This window comes from Brachyistius frenatus, unplaced genomic scaffold (genome assembly GCF_029030835.1).
Source record: "Brachyistius frenatus isolate BFR_SWC_R1_liver_20210118 unplaced genomic scaffold, ASM2903083v1 Contig_48, whole genome shotgun sequence".
In the NCBI taxonomy this organism is placed as follows: Eukaryota; Metazoa; Chordata; class Actinopteri; family Embiotocidae; genus Brachyistius; species Brachyistius frenatus.
Window position 1 is genome coordinate 1,799,367 of NW_027210647.1, and position 20,070 is coordinate 1,819,436.

The 20,070-nt window shown below is 39.0% G+C and overlaps 1 protein-coding gene across 1 annotated transcript in view; it reads right to left on the minus strand.

Annotated features, from left to right (window-relative positions):
* grik3 (glutamate ionotropic receptor kainate type subunit 3) overlaps nt 1-20,070 on the minus strand; it is an 86,408-nt gene that overhangs the window by 20,209 nt on the left and 46,129 nt on the right. Inside the window, exons 2-10 of the mRNA XM_069703836.1 lie at nt 17,237-17,410; nt 16,794-17,051; nt 16,494-16,675; nt 14,149-14,202; nt 11,006-11,176; nt 9,440-9,583; nt 5,466-5,573; nt 2,927-3,040; nt 344-547 (exon numbers count right to left, since the gene is read on the minus strand). Of these exons, the coding sequence (XP_069559937.1) occupies nt 344-547; nt 2,927-3,040; nt 5,466-5,573; nt 9,440-9,583; nt 11,006-11,176; nt 14,149-14,202; nt 16,494-16,675; nt 16,794-17,051; nt 17,237-17,410 (1,409 nt within the window). The remainder of the gene's footprint in view (nt 1-343; nt 548-2,926; nt 3,041-5,465; nt 5,574-9,439; nt 9,584-11,005; nt 11,177-14,148; nt 14,203-16,493; nt 16,676-16,793; nt 17,052-17,236; nt 17,411-20,070) is intronic.

The window sequence follows — 20,070 nt, forward strand, 5'->3', positions numbered from 1 at the left end:
ACAACTTCCCTTACTTTATCCAAAGGTAACAAAATTCCTCTTCCAGCACCTTAGAATGAACTTGTTTGCTGCTATTGGAAGTTTCCGCAGTCTTTGCTGGTTGCCTGGCAACTGCTCCCAGCCAATAAATAGTTGTTAATTTTAATTAGTGGGCTTTGGAGATGCTGTGGTAGATGTGTTTCGTTACTACTGGTCAGAGCCAGGCTAGCCGTTTACAGTCTATATTCTAAGCTAAGTTAACCGACTTCAGGCTCCAGCTGCACATTTACTGTGTGAGAGTGGCATTCTCTCAGCTATATCGCTTGACAGGACAGCAAATAAGACAATATGAAGTAAGACTTACATGTTCTATAAGTTCCCTAATCATGCCATTCCACTGGCCCTTGTCATCCTGAGAGCCGTATTTCCCATCAGGCACCAGGCGGATCTCGTACGTGAAGCCCAGGATGTTCGCCAGCTCTTTTAGCAAGTCGATGCAGAATCCTTCGAAACGGTCGTTCCCAACCAGCGCCTTGTCAGACTTCTTAAGCATGACATATGGCTCCTCCTGCACAGACCCAAAAAATCAAATGAAAAGCAATGGTGAGGTCAGCTTTTTCAATTTGTTTCAGCACATGCACCTAATTGAAGCAAAGTGATGTGAGCTGACGAGTCGCTGTTGCATTAACAAGCAGCGACAGCAGATTCAAGTTCAGTGTGCGGATACAGGGAGTGTTAAAATATGAAAAAAGGCTGAGGTATTACCAACTTAGAAGTATTAGTGAAATGAGGCCTGCGCTAAATTAGGACTGCAATGTCAGTAAATATATTTTATATTGAAAAGATGTTGCTAGTGTTTTCCATTTTGAAGGTAATGCACACAGAAGGAATGTTTATACTATCAGCGTGCCTCCAGTGTTGAGCTAACTAAACCTACTGTCTCCCACACACTGCCGTGCATTGACCTATATAGCTGGTGCACAGGTCGGTTCATTTTATGGTCAGGTAGCTGACACTCTTTACTGGCCTGTAATATCCTGCCTGGCTGCTCATAATTTGCACAGTATAAAAGCTTGATTAGGAACAGAATGCAGCAGTGAAATGGAACATGCCCACGATGTTGCCTTCATCAATTGTCACCAACCTCCGAGGGAGAGCAACGGAGCTCATGCCTGCAGTGACAATGACTAACACAGAATTGCTCATAAATGATTTCCTTTATTTAGTGCCTGTTACCATTTCCCTGCCAGATAGACTCGCATATCCCGCTGTGCATTTCAAAACATGTTGATCCATTTATGCAAAAGCTGTAATACAATTTATTGCCTCCAATAGCCAGATGTATAATTTACAAACTGAGCTCAGAAGCAGAGCAATTGATTCTCTTGTGAAGGTGACCCCTTCCTTTGTGTTTCCTTTTTTTTTTTTTCAGCCGTTGCTTGTGTGGCACTAAGGAAAAAGATGCAGTCAAAGAGGAGGAAATAGGCAGTCATGACACTCTTCATTCCCTCAGGAAATAATTTTTAACGGGAAGAGCAGAAATGGTGAAGGTGTAGGTGGGGAAAACAAAATTACAACATTGTGTGCTGGTGGCATGTGGACACAGATACGTTGTCAGCTGAGGCTAGTTGTCTGTAAAGAATGGAAAAATAGGCTGTAATTTATTCTATAAATTCCAACTAAATAGGAATGCGCGGGAAAGCACAGAGTAAATGATGAACATCTTTGTTTACTATCAAAATATGAAAACACTCGGACATTACGATTAGGATGACTTCTTAAATAAATAATGAGTTATGAATACTTGATGACAATGCATTTAGAGAGCAAGTGCTTAGCTGCAAACTTTGCTCGAGTTGTCCAATTAAATTGATCAAAAAGTTTGCATGTTCAGGGAGAAAGTCATTTCCATCTCTTTCTAGCCTTCCAATTCTTGCTATTCCCCAAGGTTTGGACTCAAATCTGAATGTTTATACCAGTTCTAGCCTCACAGTCGCAGCACGGGCGTGCATCAAAGAAAGACGAGGAAGGTTGGTCTGCACAGAGGCGTTACAGGCAATGGAGTGCAAACAATTAATGTAAGGGGGAAAAACACATTAAGCGCCTTAATCTCTTCTACGAAGTTATCACTATAAAGCTGTCAGACGTCTTGTTCATGCATCACTGGAATCAGTTTGATGCAATGTCATTACACTAAGAGGGGAGATTGGTATTAAAGTTATCTTCAGCAATTTGAAAGTAGTCAGTTTTATGATGTTAAAACTAATGATTCCAGAAAGAAATAGCAAATGAAGGAGCATGTCGGAAATATGCTTTAAGACAGAAATGATCCAAAAGACTTGAGGAAATCTAAAGTGCAGCTGAAACACTTGGTCAGAAACAAAGTTGTAGTCTAATATGGGTATAATAACAGTGTTTATCACTGTAGCTTGTATAGCTCCACAAAGACCCCAACAGCCATTGATAGTGTTAAGTACATACAACTGGGGATCTACAAATGAATGTGGATCAACTTGTTCTTTCTATCAGAGCATGTAATTTATGCATTCTCAGGAATAGTTTATTGTATCTCTGACTTCATTTTGTTTATTTTTTTAAATTTTTGCTCCAGGGATTCTTGACGCTGTCACGTATGTTGTGTGTAGTTACAGTATCTAATGTTTAATCTTGGATTTCTGTGTGTGTTTGTGCTATGTTTAGATTTGGCAAATATACAGTGCATTATGTGTCAATCACAGAGATGGATACTGAGAACACCTCTTCCTAATATTTTTACATATTCAGAGTAAAACGTGGCTGATGCTTTAGAGTGAAATGAATGTGACTGCTAGAAGAACTAAATAAAATATGATATTGTGGTGGTTGGATTTGAATGTATTTGAGAGGGAAAAATGGGGAGATGTGAAGGGCAGGACATCCTATACTCCAGGCTACACGGGTGACCTACCAGGATGGTGGTGATGACGAGGGAGCGGTTAGCCAGGGAATCAGTGATGTTCATCCCTTTTCGCTTCGGCACTTCTGTGATGTTAAGACCTCCCGACACACTCCACTTCCCCACCTGTGGAAGATGAAATGTATGTGGCTAAGTGTTCTGTGTCGGTTGGCGGGCTACGACCTTAGCGGACTCCCCCGCCAACCATCTCCCACATTAGTGCCAGGTTGAACACATCTCCAGTTGCATTAGATGATTGGCTGAGTCACCTTTTATCAGCAGGCCAGGGCGTTTTGGAAAGCAGGCAGAGTTAAGTGTATATCTCAAAAAAAAAACCAAGCAAAGAAACTGGGATCATTTTAAGAATTGTATAAACAATATGACAAAGTTGTCTATTAAGTTGTATTGATTGATCCACTTATCTCGAAGCCTTGTTTTGATCCACTACTGTTTGCCCTATTAAAGTTACTACATTACGCATTAACACAAATGCATCACTTCCTGTATCTGTGTCAAAGCCCTCTAGCTTTTCATTGGACAAAAAACATTCATTTTGTGACACGGCTTTAATGCTGAAATATGTGCAGGCAATAGCACTTTAGATGAGTAATCCAGAACAACCTTTAAAATTAGCATAATGTCTCTCGTTGACTTTATTCAATTACAACAATTTAAGTATGTAGGCAGCATTTCTGACTTTTGTATGTAAACTGGCCTCCATAAGGTTCAAGCGTTCATGCGCCCTTGTGTGCGGTCGCGCGCCCATGCATTACAGGTGTACTTCGGCTTATAACACTACACCCCTAACTAACACCCCCTGGTTGTGAGATATATGGAAATATAACATATGGCTAAGCAATGAGTGCGACAGAAACAGAAAAATAAAATATAGCAAGTGTTGCAAAAAAAGTTTACAGTTAATTTGAATGAAGATACAGCATGGGCTTGCCGGTTGGATTGCATTGTGAAAGTAATTTAGCTCTGCAGTCTCAGTAAAATAAGCCAAGAGACTTGAACAAATAAAAGGAGTTTTACATGCACGAAGCCCTCAGGCACAAACCTCTGCATATTGTAGAGACACTGGAACATATCATTAGCACAAATAGTCCTGTGGCTGTCTGTAACAATCTTTGTTTGCAAGTCGAGCCCTGCACCAAACCCTCCTCCCACCCTTGCCACTTTCTCTTTTACTATAGACACAGCTTTTAACATTCACTGGGGTTTGCGCTTGAGGTGGATCCATTTAAAGACATACAACACCCCCCACCAAAAAAAAGCATGAAAAACGTCTGTTAATGTCCTCTCTGCTTAATCCAGAGAGAGGCATATGCTCTAATTTGAAAAGCACATTAGTTACAGCTTGTCACACAACCAAAGAGGACTCCAGGAGAGAGATTTAAAAATATCTGAATGCTTTCCGCTTTGCAAAATTCTTTCTAATTGTACCCAATTACAATTAGCTCAATTCATTAAACATGATTAGCAGAGGACTTGATTCAAAAGTTATTTACTCATGCAACCACACGGTGAGCATTACATTTATTTCACCCTCCTGAGCATGGCAGCATTGAGTGGAAGTGGCACTCTGAGAACCTGATCATAATTCCAGCATGCGCTCAAACTTGGGCTAATATTCAATTACAGTGGATTAGTTGAGAAAAAAAGTCCACATCTTAACAGGCTCAAACAGTTAAAGCCGATTCCACGGATATACAAGAAAGAAAAAAAAAAATCCGGCAATCTACAGCACAGTGCTGGATCGAGGCTAACACGCTCGAGCGTAGGATTTGTCAGAGGCACAATAAGAAGGCGCTAATATGGCATCAAATACTGTAGCTAGATGACTGTGCTTCATCTTAATTGACCACATGCAGGACAAGATGCCAGTGAAAGGGAGAGGAAGAAGAATTATTTCAAAGCCGCAGTGTTACGAGCCCAACTCTTGAACAGAAGGGTTACAAGCTGAAAAGCCCCCGCTATTTTATAGTCTTGAGCCTTTAGGGAGTACTTGAGGAAGTCATAATGGGACTTATCCCTATTTGATGTATTCATAATGTATAAAAGCCCTTTAGTAGAGAATAGCTGTAGTAGCCCAGAGGCCTTCCAGTATAATAAAATAAGTTCTACTCTACCAACCTTTTAGTTTGTTTTTTTTCCCCTTTTTTGTAAAACATGTTTATACAGCTCATTACCACCAAATAGCATTTTGGGCATCACCTCAAATTATCATTAGAGAGGCTGCAATTAACACCCTAATGTGTACCCTAATCCAATTTGCTTTATGATCCACTAACTTATGCTTATGTCGAAACAGCCAATTTGCTTCCTTGTTAGGAGGTAAATGATACACTCAGATTTGCATTATCTGTTTCACATCAAGAGGAAAATCTGAAATGGATTTTTGTCATCAGTAATCCGTTCAATTCTTTTTACGGTACAGTCATCACAGAAATTCTACATTTTCATACGCTGCGTGTGATGAGACACTACTGTTGTGCTTTCATTGCAAAGAATGTAGTCATAACAAACACAGTCTTTAACAAAATGTTACCTTTTCAAGTCCCTCCTCCTTCAGACTGATGATGTCCAGGTCGAAGTCTGTACGGAGACCAGTTGTCTTGTTGAAGGAAAGTCTGCCCGTCAAACCATCCCAGTGGGACTGAAAGATAATATATATTTAAAACCTATATTCACGGAAAAAAAAATCAACATTACCAGCCTATAATGTGGCCAAAACACAGCTACAATCTATGATAACCAATACAATAACCCTAATATAAATTATATTTCCTTAACTAACAATCCCTAAATGTTCCTCATGAAAATTGTTGATTTAACTTTGAAGAGTGTTAAAATCATAGGTGTGGTGCTCTTGCCTGACATTGCATTACATTGTTTTACCTAATATTTCATCACACCCATTGTACTGTTAATAAATGTTGGGACAGTCCAAAATACTTTGACAACCGCAAGAAGCAAATATGCCCAGATAAATGTAAAAGTCCTGTCAAGAAAACACACACCACGACACACTTTATCTTTTACAGAGAGCAAATTCACACTCACACACACAAACGGACCCAATGTACAAACACAAACCGTACAGGCTAAATTTCCTTTTTTAATTACATTTTACATCTCAACGCCTCCAACGCATTTTCCCTCCAGACTATGGAGTTAATTAACAACCATCTCCTTTTGCTTGATTCCCCATGAGGAAGAAAAACATATAACTGCCCCCTATTACGATTCCCTGATAGCCACCACCTCACAGACGTGCACAAGCAGGCACATGCCAGCCCGTGCTTCATACCTGTTATTTTCACACTTCTCACCATTTTTCAGAACTGATGCCACTAACTTTACTGATTGTCATTGTCCTCGTCTCTTTTAGTTTCATCGTTTGCATTTTTACTGCAGGGGAATAATACAAAATAAAAAAAATGCTGTGATTTATTTTATCTCATTTATTTACTCTTTTGCCTGCAAAAACTGATTCTTAACAGGCTATCGGTGTCACTTTCATTAAGTCCCAGTCTGTGATACAAGCACTGGATCTTTAATAGGTCTTGGTACAATAGAGTGATCAATCCTCATGTGTTGAGCTGCAGCACTTTTCTGATATTTAAAATCCACACTGTGACAACCCTAGAGGCTCGAGCTGCCTGTCTACTCTGTGACTTGCCAGAACTTGTTGTGAGAAGATCGAAGCTTCAAGGAGAAATTTGTGGTACTCTCCTTTTTCAGACCCTCTCATACCTCATTCCCTCTGGCCTATTGCCATCGAGGTGGGTGGCATGTTCAAACAGCTCTAATTCAGAGAGTGACATAAATGCCTCAGCCATATCACATCCGAAGGGCCAATTCGACCTTCAAAACATGTCACACTCCTGTCTTGAAGCAAGCGTAAATCAGGCATGAGTTAGTGTTTTTCTAACCAAACGCTGCAGTATGTTTGTATAAGAACAACCGCGTCGTTTTTCCTTTATTTTAGTCGTGATCGCAACACATTTCCAATACACCAGCCGGAGGTATATCTTTTCATTACAGCTAAGAAAACTACTTTTTTTTTTTTTTAACCTAACTACCACAGACCCAGACATTGTTTGTTATGCATTGTAATGATGTAAACCTTTGCAATACAGAGTTTGCACATTTGGCAGACAAGCAGAATTGTTTCCACATCTGACACAAACAATAATATTCATGGTTCTTGTGCCAGTTGGTGATGTGTAGTTGAAAAATATTCTGACATAAGATTTTACAGTGCACTTTACACAATCATTTCTGGGAAATTTGCAGTTTCTCAACCAAAGTGAAACCATTTGCTTCTATCCACACTGATAATCAATGAAAACGTAGCACCCACATTAATGATGCAGTATTAACATTTTCATTGAAACATCGTTATAAATGGGTGGTTACATTGCAGAGCTGAGGCCTTGATGTGCTTCACCCTTCAGTTTGCCAAATCACACGTTTAGAAAATGAATGCACAATTCTAAAACTCAAAGAAGAGTAGGAATGTTTTTTTTTCAGAGGGGCCAACATTTTTTCACAAACCCAAAGTTGTAATAACAGTTGTTCTGTAGCAATGGATTTCTCCAGCTCCATCCACCAGGTTATCCAACAGGCCACTGTCGCCTTAAGTGACAATGCATGAACTAAACCCATTATGTGACAATGCCATGAGTCAGCTCAGTGTGGATGAGAGAGACTGCTTTAGCAGAAGACACAACATATGGTGGGCAAACGCATCACTGGTCTTGCAGTGTGAAAGCACAACTACCTGTTTTCAATCCTGACAGGTCCCTTTGAGTGCAATGCACAGGACAGAGGAAAGTATTGAACACATGAGCACACATACTGTCATCTTTGCTCCTAAGCAGGGGTTTCTATCCACCTTCCCTACCTATCTTTGCAAGCAGAACAAAATTGGTATTTCACTTCCTATTCATTGAAGTGAGCTGAGGATTTGGACAATACACTGTATGTGAATACCTGTGGAGAAAACGAGCCTCATGTCATAAAGAAAGATCAGGCTTTGCTCTCTCAAGGATGCTGTCTGCTGATGAAGGAAACCCTTGGAGAAGACACACGCTATTGCCATTTAAAACCTCCTGTGCACTAACACTTTCTTTTAAAACAACACAATAGTCCAAACAACAAAGTTTATACTTATTTACTTTTTGAGGCCTGATTCTGCCCCTGTTTAGCACTGAGCTACGCTGAAAGTCAAGTCATCGATTATCCTGTACTTAGCTCCCCATATCCTGGTACTTAAGACTAGAAGAGGACTGGCCACTGATGCCATGTATTTGGGATTCACCCTGCATTTTCCATATTCAAGTGGATAGACCACATAACAGGTTGCACCCACATCTACTCTTCCCACTTTGTATACTTAGTTTAATGGTACGTGTCAGAGGTCATATATGTGAGGCAAAGTGCTGGCTCGGCAGTGGCACAATATGACAAAGGCATTATTATTTTGATGACATTTGAAAGAGGCTGGCTCAGCCACAATGGCAGCCTACTCTGACTTTGGACCTGGTGCTTCAGTGTTGTATCATTTCACACTTTAGCATGACAGTAAGGGTGATGTTGCATAGATGGATTGTGGCATCATGATTGAGAAGCAGGCTGTCATGTTAAGAATGGGTGAGTAGGGATCCGGCGATCTACAGAGACACTCTCTCTCGCTGTCATCACAGTGAAGCTCAAGAGAGATACCCACTTGACAATAGGCACAAACTATCCAAAAAAAGAAGGCGTGAAGCTGGTCACAAATGCTGACAGGAGGCTTTGCACTGAGGCATGTAAAACACCAGCAGTGGTGGTCAGCCTGAAAAGAAAGGAAAGCTTTGGAGGAAGCCAAGGATGGTGAGAAGTTGTCATTCAATTTGCTAAAGAAAAGCAGCTGAGGATTGGAGTTTAGCTCCTCCTTGTTCCTACGTTTTAGGGATCCTTGTTAGAGATGTATGTAAAACAATGAGGACCCAGGAGGTTAATGATTTAATTTTGCAGTAATAGGAGTGATTATATGTGAGAAAAAAAACAAATGCCATTTTTAACATTTTCTAAACCACACCCAAGACAAATACAAATGTTTTTGTTGTTTGAACGAATCAAGATACAAATAGCAGCATCTCTGCTCACGCTTAATCTGCCATTTTGCTCAGGCTTGTTTTTGTATTCTGAGGCAGTGTCAGACTCTCATGTTAGATGAAATAAGAGTCGATTACACAAGTTGTGCTTTCAAAAGGTTACAGTACATGCTTTCTGAAAAATAGGTTACAAATACAGGGAATTTATAAAGCTGACAACAACACTGCTTTGATGTGTCTATCAAGGATTGGTTCACTGTGTATGTGGATATGATTGATTTGGTGAGTAAATATCTAAGTTTTAAATGACTACATGGCCCTCACTCCACTCCTTTTGTCTCGTTCACTACTCGATCAGTATCTTCCAAAATAAATAACTCTTAAATGAAATAGCAGTAGGCCAAAGGTGCCCCATCACCTCTTTGATGAAACTCATGAAGCGCCCTCCGAATCTCCATGGTTTGTGGCGGTGGCACTGTAGTGAGTTCACCGTCATCTGTGGAGCGTGCTGGTATGAGACGGATACAATGTGGACTGCATCATAGGTCAGAGCTGCATCTGTCTGGAATAAGGGGTGAACATTATTTCAGCTGATGGCCGTAAAAAGAAGTAAACAGTTAGGTCAGTGTTTACACTGATATGTAAACACTGTCTACTCATATCATTCCTTTGACATATGTAACTTACATTTTCGATTTTTGAGTCACATTTAGTGCAGATGTTACATTCTCAGATCAAATATATACAGCATAGAAACAATAAATCTTTAATTTTAAAAATTTTAGACTGTCTTCAAAGACCGAACCATAAATCTTCAACAATTTAAATTATAAATAAATTCAAACTTTGAGAGGATTAAATTATAAATAACATATGAGCAGTTTGTGAGTTTCTAAACTAATAATTCAATACATAACGTTGTTTTGTCTTGTTTACATTACTGACTAGATAAACACGGTAAAAATAAATGCAGTTTCTATGGAGTTTTTGGTAGCACATTCATGCTGTGAACATTTTTCTCTGCCTTCCCCCAAAGGAGCTGTACTGAGTTGATGTCTGGACTGTGTGGGCCATTTGGGAAAGCCAAAGTCACTATCATTTTCCTGGAAACAAACTGAGACAATGGTGCATGACCTATTAGAAACTCCGCAGTTGAACAAGAATGGCTATGAAGGGACGCACCTAGACAGAAAACTAAATTTAGGGGGACTGGTGCATTCAAAGGATAACTGGTGCAAAACAGCTTAATTGAGTGGTTGCTTCACCATTATATCACTCATGCTTGTAGTGCCTGCACTGCTGAGAGCATACATCATAACTTGATGATATTCTCACCAATATCTGTCAGAACAGAGGCAGGAATTTTTCAAACCAGAAGGCATTTTTCTCTTTTACAGTCACTCAAGTTCAGGGATTTTGGCTCAGCGTGTGGTCAGCTTCTCGGTTGCATAATGAGAGTAAAAAACTGTACTTCAGTGGTTTAACGCTTGTTGAGTTTTCCTTTCTGAGATCCCTCCTAGACCGACATGGTTTGCTGAGATGGTTTACATTTTTGCCCTTATGAACCATGAGGAAATAGATGTGCACACAATTCCAGGGCAGCAGTTGTTTATGTATGGTACCAATAGTCATATCACTTCAAAAATAAATGAAAATATGTCTCTTTCTTGTATAACATTTAATCTAACAGTAGCTGAACCCCTGAAATCTGTCAACATACTTTATACAGTATTTGCAATTTAGTTTATGCTTGAGCCACAGGCTGAGACAGTGAGCTTTTGCTGTACCTTATGAACAGGTTACTGTAGTGATATTTGCTGAGTTAAAGCCTTTTGTTATGGGTTCCTATTACAGTTAAGACCATTTCCTACCAAGGGCCAAAACCATACCACATGGATAAGACAGACTGATACATAAATGTGTTTGCTCTCTGTTGATATTTTGAAGACAGACTTTGAATATTACAAGGAGTAATAAAACATACCGTCATGATGCCCTCCAGCAGGCCGGAGTCAGGTTTAGGTGGTAACTGCCTTTCCATTGACCATTTCTCCACAATGGATGCAACCTGAGGATTATCCACATTGAGGATGCGAAAGCCGGTCATGTTGACACCGCAGAAGCGATACGGCTCCAGGTCAATGGCCATCAGGTCCTTTTGAGACACAAGAAGGATGGGTTTTTATTGAGTCTGATAGCACCGAGAATCTTGGTTTTACGTATGTATTCTGGATTTGTTCTCTTCACATAACAAGAGAATGACGCAGCAGATGGTTAAAGAGATAACTATGTTAAGGCCAAATAAAGAAAACAGATGGAGAAATACAGTAGTTTTCAATGTCACATCAGGAGCATAATCTGGTTTATAAATGAAATAAAAAAAAGGCACTGGTTACATAGTTGTTGCTTGAAAATCCTTTTAGAATTGACACATTGCTCATGTTTTTCTTTGGAATAATGAAATATACTGCACCAGCTTTGAGCTTGTGATGTACAGTATTTTTGTCAATCGCAGTCATGTGAAAAAAATCTCCAAAGGTGTTGTTATTTAATTTTACAATTTTCTAATGTTTGTTGCTCAGAACAAATTCATAACAGGAAAAAGAAACACCAATTATGTTGGATTATATTAATAATTCAACACTTGCATTCCCTTGGCAACTTCTGAGCAAAAAGCAATTCAATTTGAGCCGCTGTATTTTCTGGGGCAGCCATTGTAGCTGAAGTGTGAAGTCACATGTTGACACATGTCGTGTCAGAGTGGGCTGGGGGGCTTGAAAAAGGCATTTGGATGAACATAGATATTTCATTAGCACCCTGTGGGGTTAGTGCTGGGAGAACAAGAGCGTGGAAGACACTTACGAAAGAACGGTCGTTGCTAGTCACTGAAATATTTCTCTCTCTTTTTTCCCTTTCTCTCTAGAGTGCAGTACAGTAATTTCCTTTATAAAAAGAGATCAAAATAAATCACTATTGTTCTATATGACATTCAGAAACACTCTGTAAAGTAGATCAGGTTACAGGTTTCTTAGCTTTGAAGCTAAGAATACAAACTAACTGGGACAGAACTGTTTGTATAATACAATTCATCTTTTGTGACATCCTCATTTCTATTGAGGCATTTTGGGATGTCAGAAAAGCAACTTGTTCCAATTACAAGTTCACATTTTGCATTGCTGCCGTGTTTACATACACTGTATGTAACACACACTCTATAATCCTACAATAGAATTACACTGAAATGTTCACCCGGAGAGCACACTGCATATATCTTTGAGTGCGTACACAAGTGTTGTGATGGTGGCAAACATAACAACGTTCTCAGCCTTAGGTTCTCAGAGATAGCGGTGGTAAGGTGGGAGCTATGACAGACTCATTTCAAAAGGACAAGAAAGTTATTACCCCATACCACACCGCTGTTGCCTTTTCACGCTCTAATAAGCCGGCATTTCCCTCTCCTCAGAAGATAAAACACAGACATCAGTGGATTCCATCGAGAGGAAATTGTATTGCCATGTATACCATGCAAGTATTCATCATTTTGGATGAAATCAAGCCGCCAGGTATAATCTTCTTAATGGTGTGTCTGTCAATATGACAGTATATTTCTGCTTTAGATAGATACCACACTCTGATTCTATAAAGATATGCTGCCTTTATATGAAAAAAATATTGTTGTTGCACAAAATCACAGCAAATAAAAGCTTTTAAGTTAATTCTCCAGTAAATATCTTGCGGTAGGAAACAGTTACACTTAAACACATAAACCGGTCCACTTGCAATAAAAAGGAGTTTTCGATATTAAATAGATATTAAAGCTCACACACATGACACAGGCAGAACAATGTCATTGCCACACTGTCGAGCATGGAAGATGACACACATCATGCCTGGACCTCTATGTCATATCGCATTATCACAACAGACTTGCAAATCCGGAGAGACAGTGAGTGTGTGTGCATGAGAGACAATAACAGAGAGTGAAAGGAACAGCACAGAACATGCTGGTATTCATTCCCATTCAGTCTGTTTGTCACAAGATAGCCAGGAGAGCAGAAATGGCTCCCTGCTGGGTCTGCTTGTATTAGTCAGCCGAGATCATTTTATCAGAGTGAGAGCTGGAAACACTAAGGCCGAGAAATAAACACTTACATTTCCAGGTTACAATATAAAGATTGTGTTGAACGTAAAATCATTTTGTTTTTAAATATCGACTGAAAATATGACATATTTAACTTGTGTTCACCAACTCAAACCCGTAATAGTCTAAAATCAAGAATTCAAATAGCTGTTTGTAGTCTGCCTGTTTGAAAGCCCTGTCATCGAACTGAGTGATACAAGGTTAAGATCACGTATTTAACAGGAATAGCTGGTTTATTTTGCAGTGGAGTTGTATAAGGTACTTTTCAATAGTAAGTGTATTACTTGCAGTAGATGAGGGACAGTGCTTGCCCAGTTTGGAGAAGCAGGCAGCTGTACTGGCACAGAAACTAAGCAATGTACTGCTGAATATGGGGTCAGCAACAACACATATTCTACCAAAAGGCACACCTAAAAAAAAAATCAATATCAGTTTAAGTGTATACTGTATTTAGAATTATTCCGCTGCTTTACCTTGCCATCACACAGCACTTTCCGGTCGGGAAGTGCACCATCATATCATTCTGTGCCACCAGACTCCTTTGACAAAAACTATAATTTTACCTTGCTGAACACAACAGTTGCTACCGCTGCCTGGATCGATTTGTTTGTCTGTGTTACTGTGGTGATATTTTACCACATTTGTTTGGATCTAACACCAACATTTTTGTTTATTCATAATTATATAGGAGAGCAATTTAAATGTATTTTTTCTAACTCAGAAGTTACATTCACTGTTAAATCTTAATCTTTTTTTTTTCTTTTTTTTACGCCACCTCTTCTACTTCTGTTAACTTTACTATAAAGCAGAGTGTTTACTACAGCAAGCTGAAGACTCCATTATGCCTTCGGCTTGTCAAACAAAATTGATGTTATGGACTGGATCCAAACTCCATTGGCAATTAGCCACTATTCATCAAAAACTCAAGCAGTGGGGAGATGAGAACAAACAAGAGTCTATTTGCATTAACAAGCATAGTACATTACCAGAGTGGTGAAGATATAGTGGTAATACTCTGTCATCATCCCCATGGTCTGGGCCTGGAGAGATAGGACACAGAAGATGGGGAAGAAAAGGTGTGAATGAATAGCGACAGTGTACATAAAATGGTCATTTTGTCAGGGTATTTTAGAATCAACTGTATAGTCAGAACAAACAGCACTAAAGAGATGCACAAAGGGACTTTCATCAGTAAGGGGAAAAATAGCCACGTTTTAATCAGCATATTGACTAGCATACTGTTCATTTTGTGGGCAAAATTCGGCTATCACTTGCGAGGATTTGGGCACCGTATGTGGTCTACAGAATTACAGAGTAGCAACAGTATTTGATGCCTTTCTATGCATTTAGATGGTTTGGAATGGCTCGCGGCACTTTCCCGGCCGAGAAGAGAACCTTCAATAAAAAGAGCTTGGTAATCTTTGCTTCATATACGAACACTCCATCACTGCCACTTGTTTCACTCCATCTACATTCAAAGGCACCGCATTCCCATGGCAGCTGTGCTTCCCATTTAATTGTGCCATCTGTCGTGAAAAAAAAGCTAAGGTTATGTAAATAAGATGTTATGCTTATGTGGAGGCAAATTCACTCCCGTGTGTATAGACATCAAACAAAATACATGGCATTCAAACTTTGTCTCATGTTTTGTTTCGTAAGCAGGAGTTTTCATTAATATATGTAACTTTTTCACTGCTGGACGATATGAATTTACATGATACAACCTAATTCTGTAAGCTTTTCTATTCTTTATAACCTTTTTTTTTTTTTTTTCTTGTAAACCACCATCTGCCCTGTTCCCACCAATTGCACAGTCAAATTTGAGGAAAAACACATGGCAATGAAAGAAAGATAGTCCTTCTTTTAAAATACAAAGGCAGGGTACACCCTGGACAGGTCGCCAGTCCATCACAGGACCAACACTTATACACAGACGGAAACAAAGACCATTCACGCTCTCATTCACACCTAGGGGCAATTTGTAGAACCACCAATTAACCTGATATTTTCAGACGATGGGAGGAAACCGGAGTACCCGGAGAGAACCCATGCAGACACAGGGATAACATGCAAACTCTGCACAGAAAGGCCCAGGCCCGGATTCGAACCCCGAACCTTTTCCCTATGGGGCAACAATGCTAACCATTGCACTGCCTGTCTAATGTATTCTTTTTTTTTAAATAAATTAAATCCTCACTAACAAGTTGATTTATTCGAACAGCAAAGCAAAATGCGTGTCAGAACAAAACAGCATTTCAATTACTACCTTTTCTTACTGTACAGAACTGAGCAGCACATTTGGGACTCTATATTAATTGATCAATGGTGCATGAAAATAAGTCATTGACGAATGGTGCACAACGTTCATTTCTTTTTTCCTATTTATTTATAAAAGCCGTAGTCGGTACAGTCTTCGAGGAGAGCTGCCTGTCGCAAGTTTGCTTCAAAACCTCCTCTCACTTCTTGCCTCAAGAGGACACTGATTTCTTGGCGCGAGATGTGCAGACTGGCCAGGAGCGACTATATGTCACCACAGATCCTAATAACGAGGGAGGACTGAGTTATTTAAATAACTTTGGAAGAGATGATGCATTTGGTAAACATGTTAACGGAAACTGACAGCAAATTGAATAGAGGGGGGATCCACCAGTCTGTTCCTGACATCTACAGAGCATCAGACCACCTACACACTCTCTACTCAGTACATCACACTGACAGCTCTTTGTTGACTGACGATCTTTTATATCAAAACACATGTTGGATCTTGTTCTTGCTTTGGTAGTTAACAGAGTTGCAAACAGAATCAGAACGTGTACGTACGTTTTTCATTTTAAAGATAAAAAAAAAAAAAATACACAAGAAGAATTCACAGCTTTCTATTATCTTTGTAAATATCTATCTGGCAAACAAACAAAGAAGAACACAATGATAGTCTCTGCTAAAAAAAACTAAACAAAAACACTCATAAAATGATATCGTGCACAAAGGAAGGATTATCAATTGGCCAAATTTGGATTTTAAATCTCATGCTAGACACTAATTCTCTCACTTTGAAGGTGTTTTGTTGACGGCAGATGACAAAATTGGAAATCCGTGTAATTCATGACCCCCAAATTTCACTGCTATGTGATTGTTAGTGAAACCTCTTCTGCTGCTGTTTTCCTCCCACCCAGGCAAGAACAAATCAAAGCCTTCACATTTGCAATCGTAGCAAATCTAATAAGAATTAACTGGTATCGGAGACAGCAGCACCAAATTTTGGACCACATGCTTTCATTTGTTTGGCTATTCTAAGATCTGACAAGAGCGTCTCTAAAGGCCTGTCACTAACCTGTTTCAGAACCTGTGCAGCCATGTGGTGACTGCAGTCAAAGATGATGCGGAACTCCCGACTTCTCTTCATTTCTTTGAGAAGAGGCCTCGTATCCTGGGTGTCGAGAGGTAGCTGGCGGATCTTTAGTCGGATGTTGTACCTGGAAGGGGCCATTATCAGCTCCTGTAATCTTATGAGACCTGTTGAGACATGAAACAGCACAAATGTCGGCGTGGCTTTCCTTAATATGTTTTTTTTTTTTTATTGTGTTTGTGAGAGTACAGTAACTGCATGTAAGTGGTATACTCGTCTGTTCACCTGTGCTATCGTCATAGACAACAGTGGCTGTTTTCCATTTGAGGAACTGCACCAGGTCCAGGATAGCATAGCTCAATGATGAGTAATCCGGGTACAAATTGGCATAAAAGCTGTCTCTGTTGTCCATAGGGTGATGTTTCCACCGCACCTGGATGTGCGGCACTTCCAGTGCATTGCAGATGGACTGCACAGCATTTGACGATGAGCTGTGTGAGGGCCCAAATATTGCAACCACACCTAAAGACAGCTGGTCACAAGCTGGAAGGAAGAGAGAAGAGCTTGATAAGTATGCAAATTAAACCTTTTCACATTTGAAATTATTTTCTAGACCTCTAGGATTTTAATTTTTAAGCTAAATATTGTGTTTTTTATTTGACCAACCAAATTCTTGCCATTATACAGTGTAATCAAAATCCTTGAATAAATACAGAAAAGTCACTCACCTTTTCTTGATGCCTCAAAGCTGTCATAGATATTAATCCTCTGTATGTCATATGTTAATGTAGTGTTTGGCAACAAAGTCCTGTTTCGGTTAATATTATTGACAGCAAATTTAAAGGCAAGCTCCTCGGCACTAACGAGTGAAACAGGTCCGTCTGTTTGTTCGAAAATCCCACCTGAAAAACAAAAGAGAAAGACGTGTAAGGGCGTGACAATTTGTCTCAAACATAATCACAAGTAAGAGGAGAAACACAGACACAATTTTCAGTTGGACTAAATTAAGAAAAATATTGAGAGGTATTTGCACTTAGGGCTAGCAGTGAAGGGAGCAGTGCACATTACACGAGGTATTAAATTTGCTTAGCAAACATGGAGCAAACCTCTCCATTTTCAGGGAATGCTGAAAAAAAAAAGCAATATCAGCTTTGAAGTCTATAGCTATAATGGATTTAAGGAGTCATGGATTTAAGGAGTGTGTATGAGTGCTTGGTCTTGTCTGTCTGCTCCATCAGTGCAGCAGAATATCTCAGAATATCTCAGGCTCCTGTCTCTCCATTAAGATATCCTTTTATTTTACCTGAATATCACAGTGGTGAAGCAGATAACGGGACTGCTGCACTCTTCTTTCACGTACATTTCAAAGGAAAGTATTTTTTTTATTTTTTTTTTCATTTTTACATGACCTGTACTTTTCGAAACTTGCAAAACATATCTATATGAACATCAAAGTAGAGTATTGCTTTAGATGACGGATGGTGTGTGTCAGACCATCAGTCTTTCATTACATCCTGCAGTGGAGAACTTTTTTTTTTCCCATCAGTTTCTTGAAATGGTGGACTCACAGAACAAGTACAATAGAACTTACACAATTCAAGACATCTTTAAATTATGTTGTTCGCTTTTAGGGGGACTCCACAGATTATTATTTTTTTATGTATATAGGACACTTTATTTGTCATGGAGAGTGCTTATAAAATTCTGAAAATATCTGTATAAAATAGGGAGATTTCTAAAAATAAATAACTGATGATATAATGATGTAATCTGGACAATCTTGGCCTGGCTAGGCAGTGCCTGGTGCAACATGTTAATCTATGCTAATTTTAGACTGACGCAGTTGTCATTTTCTCATCCAGCACCCACTTTTTTTTATAGAGCAAAAATTCTTGATGCAGTCAGGACCATTGAAGGTGGATTGCTATCTTGAGGCAGTGGAGAGAAACTGCTTAATTAACCAACAAAAACCTGGTCTTAAGTCAATGGCGCAGGATTTTCCAGTTTTTTTTATGGGCGCATAGATGACAATATGCATCTAAATAGGCAGGTGCACTTGTACTCGGTTTGTTACACACACAAAGATATTCACTAGCGCACAAACATGCAAAATATAAAAAAATATAAACCTAAGTAAAAAAAAGTTATGGAGTGTCAATACATGTGTGATGCACACCCTCTCATTCGTTGAGATACATGTATAATCTATATCAACACCCCTGTAAGCCAACGCTTGCTCCATTTAACACCAAAATAGTTTGAGTTCCAAAATGTATGTGCTATTGGTGAAGTAACAACCATTACATGTACTGTCAAATACAAGACAGCAAAGTCCTTCTGTGGCTCGGCTACAGCCTTGAAGAAGACAGTTTAGACAGCTTCTTAAAAGATGCCCGCAGGAACATCAGCTTATAGAGCGACTGACTCCTCCACCCCCACACTCATCATGTTATCCATTTCAGTAACAAAGCAAAGTGTGTCTGCCATCGTCTGTCAATTCAGGAAAACAAAAAAGTTCACTGCCATCAAAAGTTACACATGTCTGTACTTAAGTTTAACTTTTATAGCAATCATTGGAGCGATAGAGAAAACCTTTCAAAAGCTGTTTATGCATTGAGATCACACTGAAACACTACACTATAGGAGAAGTTATTTCTGCTTCCTGTTAATGCATGTTAAAGACTTTTTTTTTTACCAGTTGATAATTAATTGTAATCTAACTTCCAATTATACTTTTTGATTAGCATTTTAAAGTGGCTAATTATTTTGTCACTTGTGCTATCATTGTATTTTAACATAATTTCATATATATCTGCATTCAAACTGTGTGCTTTGTTGGTTTGTTATATTTATGGATCAAGAAGGACATTTCTAAATTGCCTGTTTTGTACTTGCAAATGTCAAAATCCAAAAGACATAGTTTACAATGACATAATAAAGAGAAAAGCATCATACAAACTAAAACTATTACAGTGTTTAGCAGTTTTTTATAAGTGATATAAATGTATAAAATGATTAGAGTGATTGCCAATTATTTATCGATTGATGGACTACACCATTAATCCTATTTATGGTTTTGGAAGTTAGTTTATTCTGTTTTAGAATATGAGCTTTTAGAACATTTTCCAGGGATATTGATGTTTCTTGCCCTCAGTGGGAGGATTGAAGTACTTCTTTATTGAAATAATTTTTAAAACCTTGGTGCACTTTCCCACCGAATACATTAGCCAAGCTCTTAATGGGTTAATGGATTTATATGCTAACCATTATCATATCGTGAAAGGCACACAGGAAATACTCCAAAAAGCTTTATTTTTATTCAGCCAATGTTACTTAAAAAGCATGACATGATTTATTTTTTTTAATATTATTTAATTTTCGTGTTTTTGGTGTGCGAGTAGTGTTTTGACTTTGCTCTGCCAAGCCTGGTATTATTTCACTAATCCTACAGAATACCTGGGTGCAGAGAGCTAAGCTTGGAAATAGCACCAGTGACCTGCTGATGCTCCGGAATAGACCACAGTGCTTGGATCACACAATCATATACCTCTGTTGCTGTGGG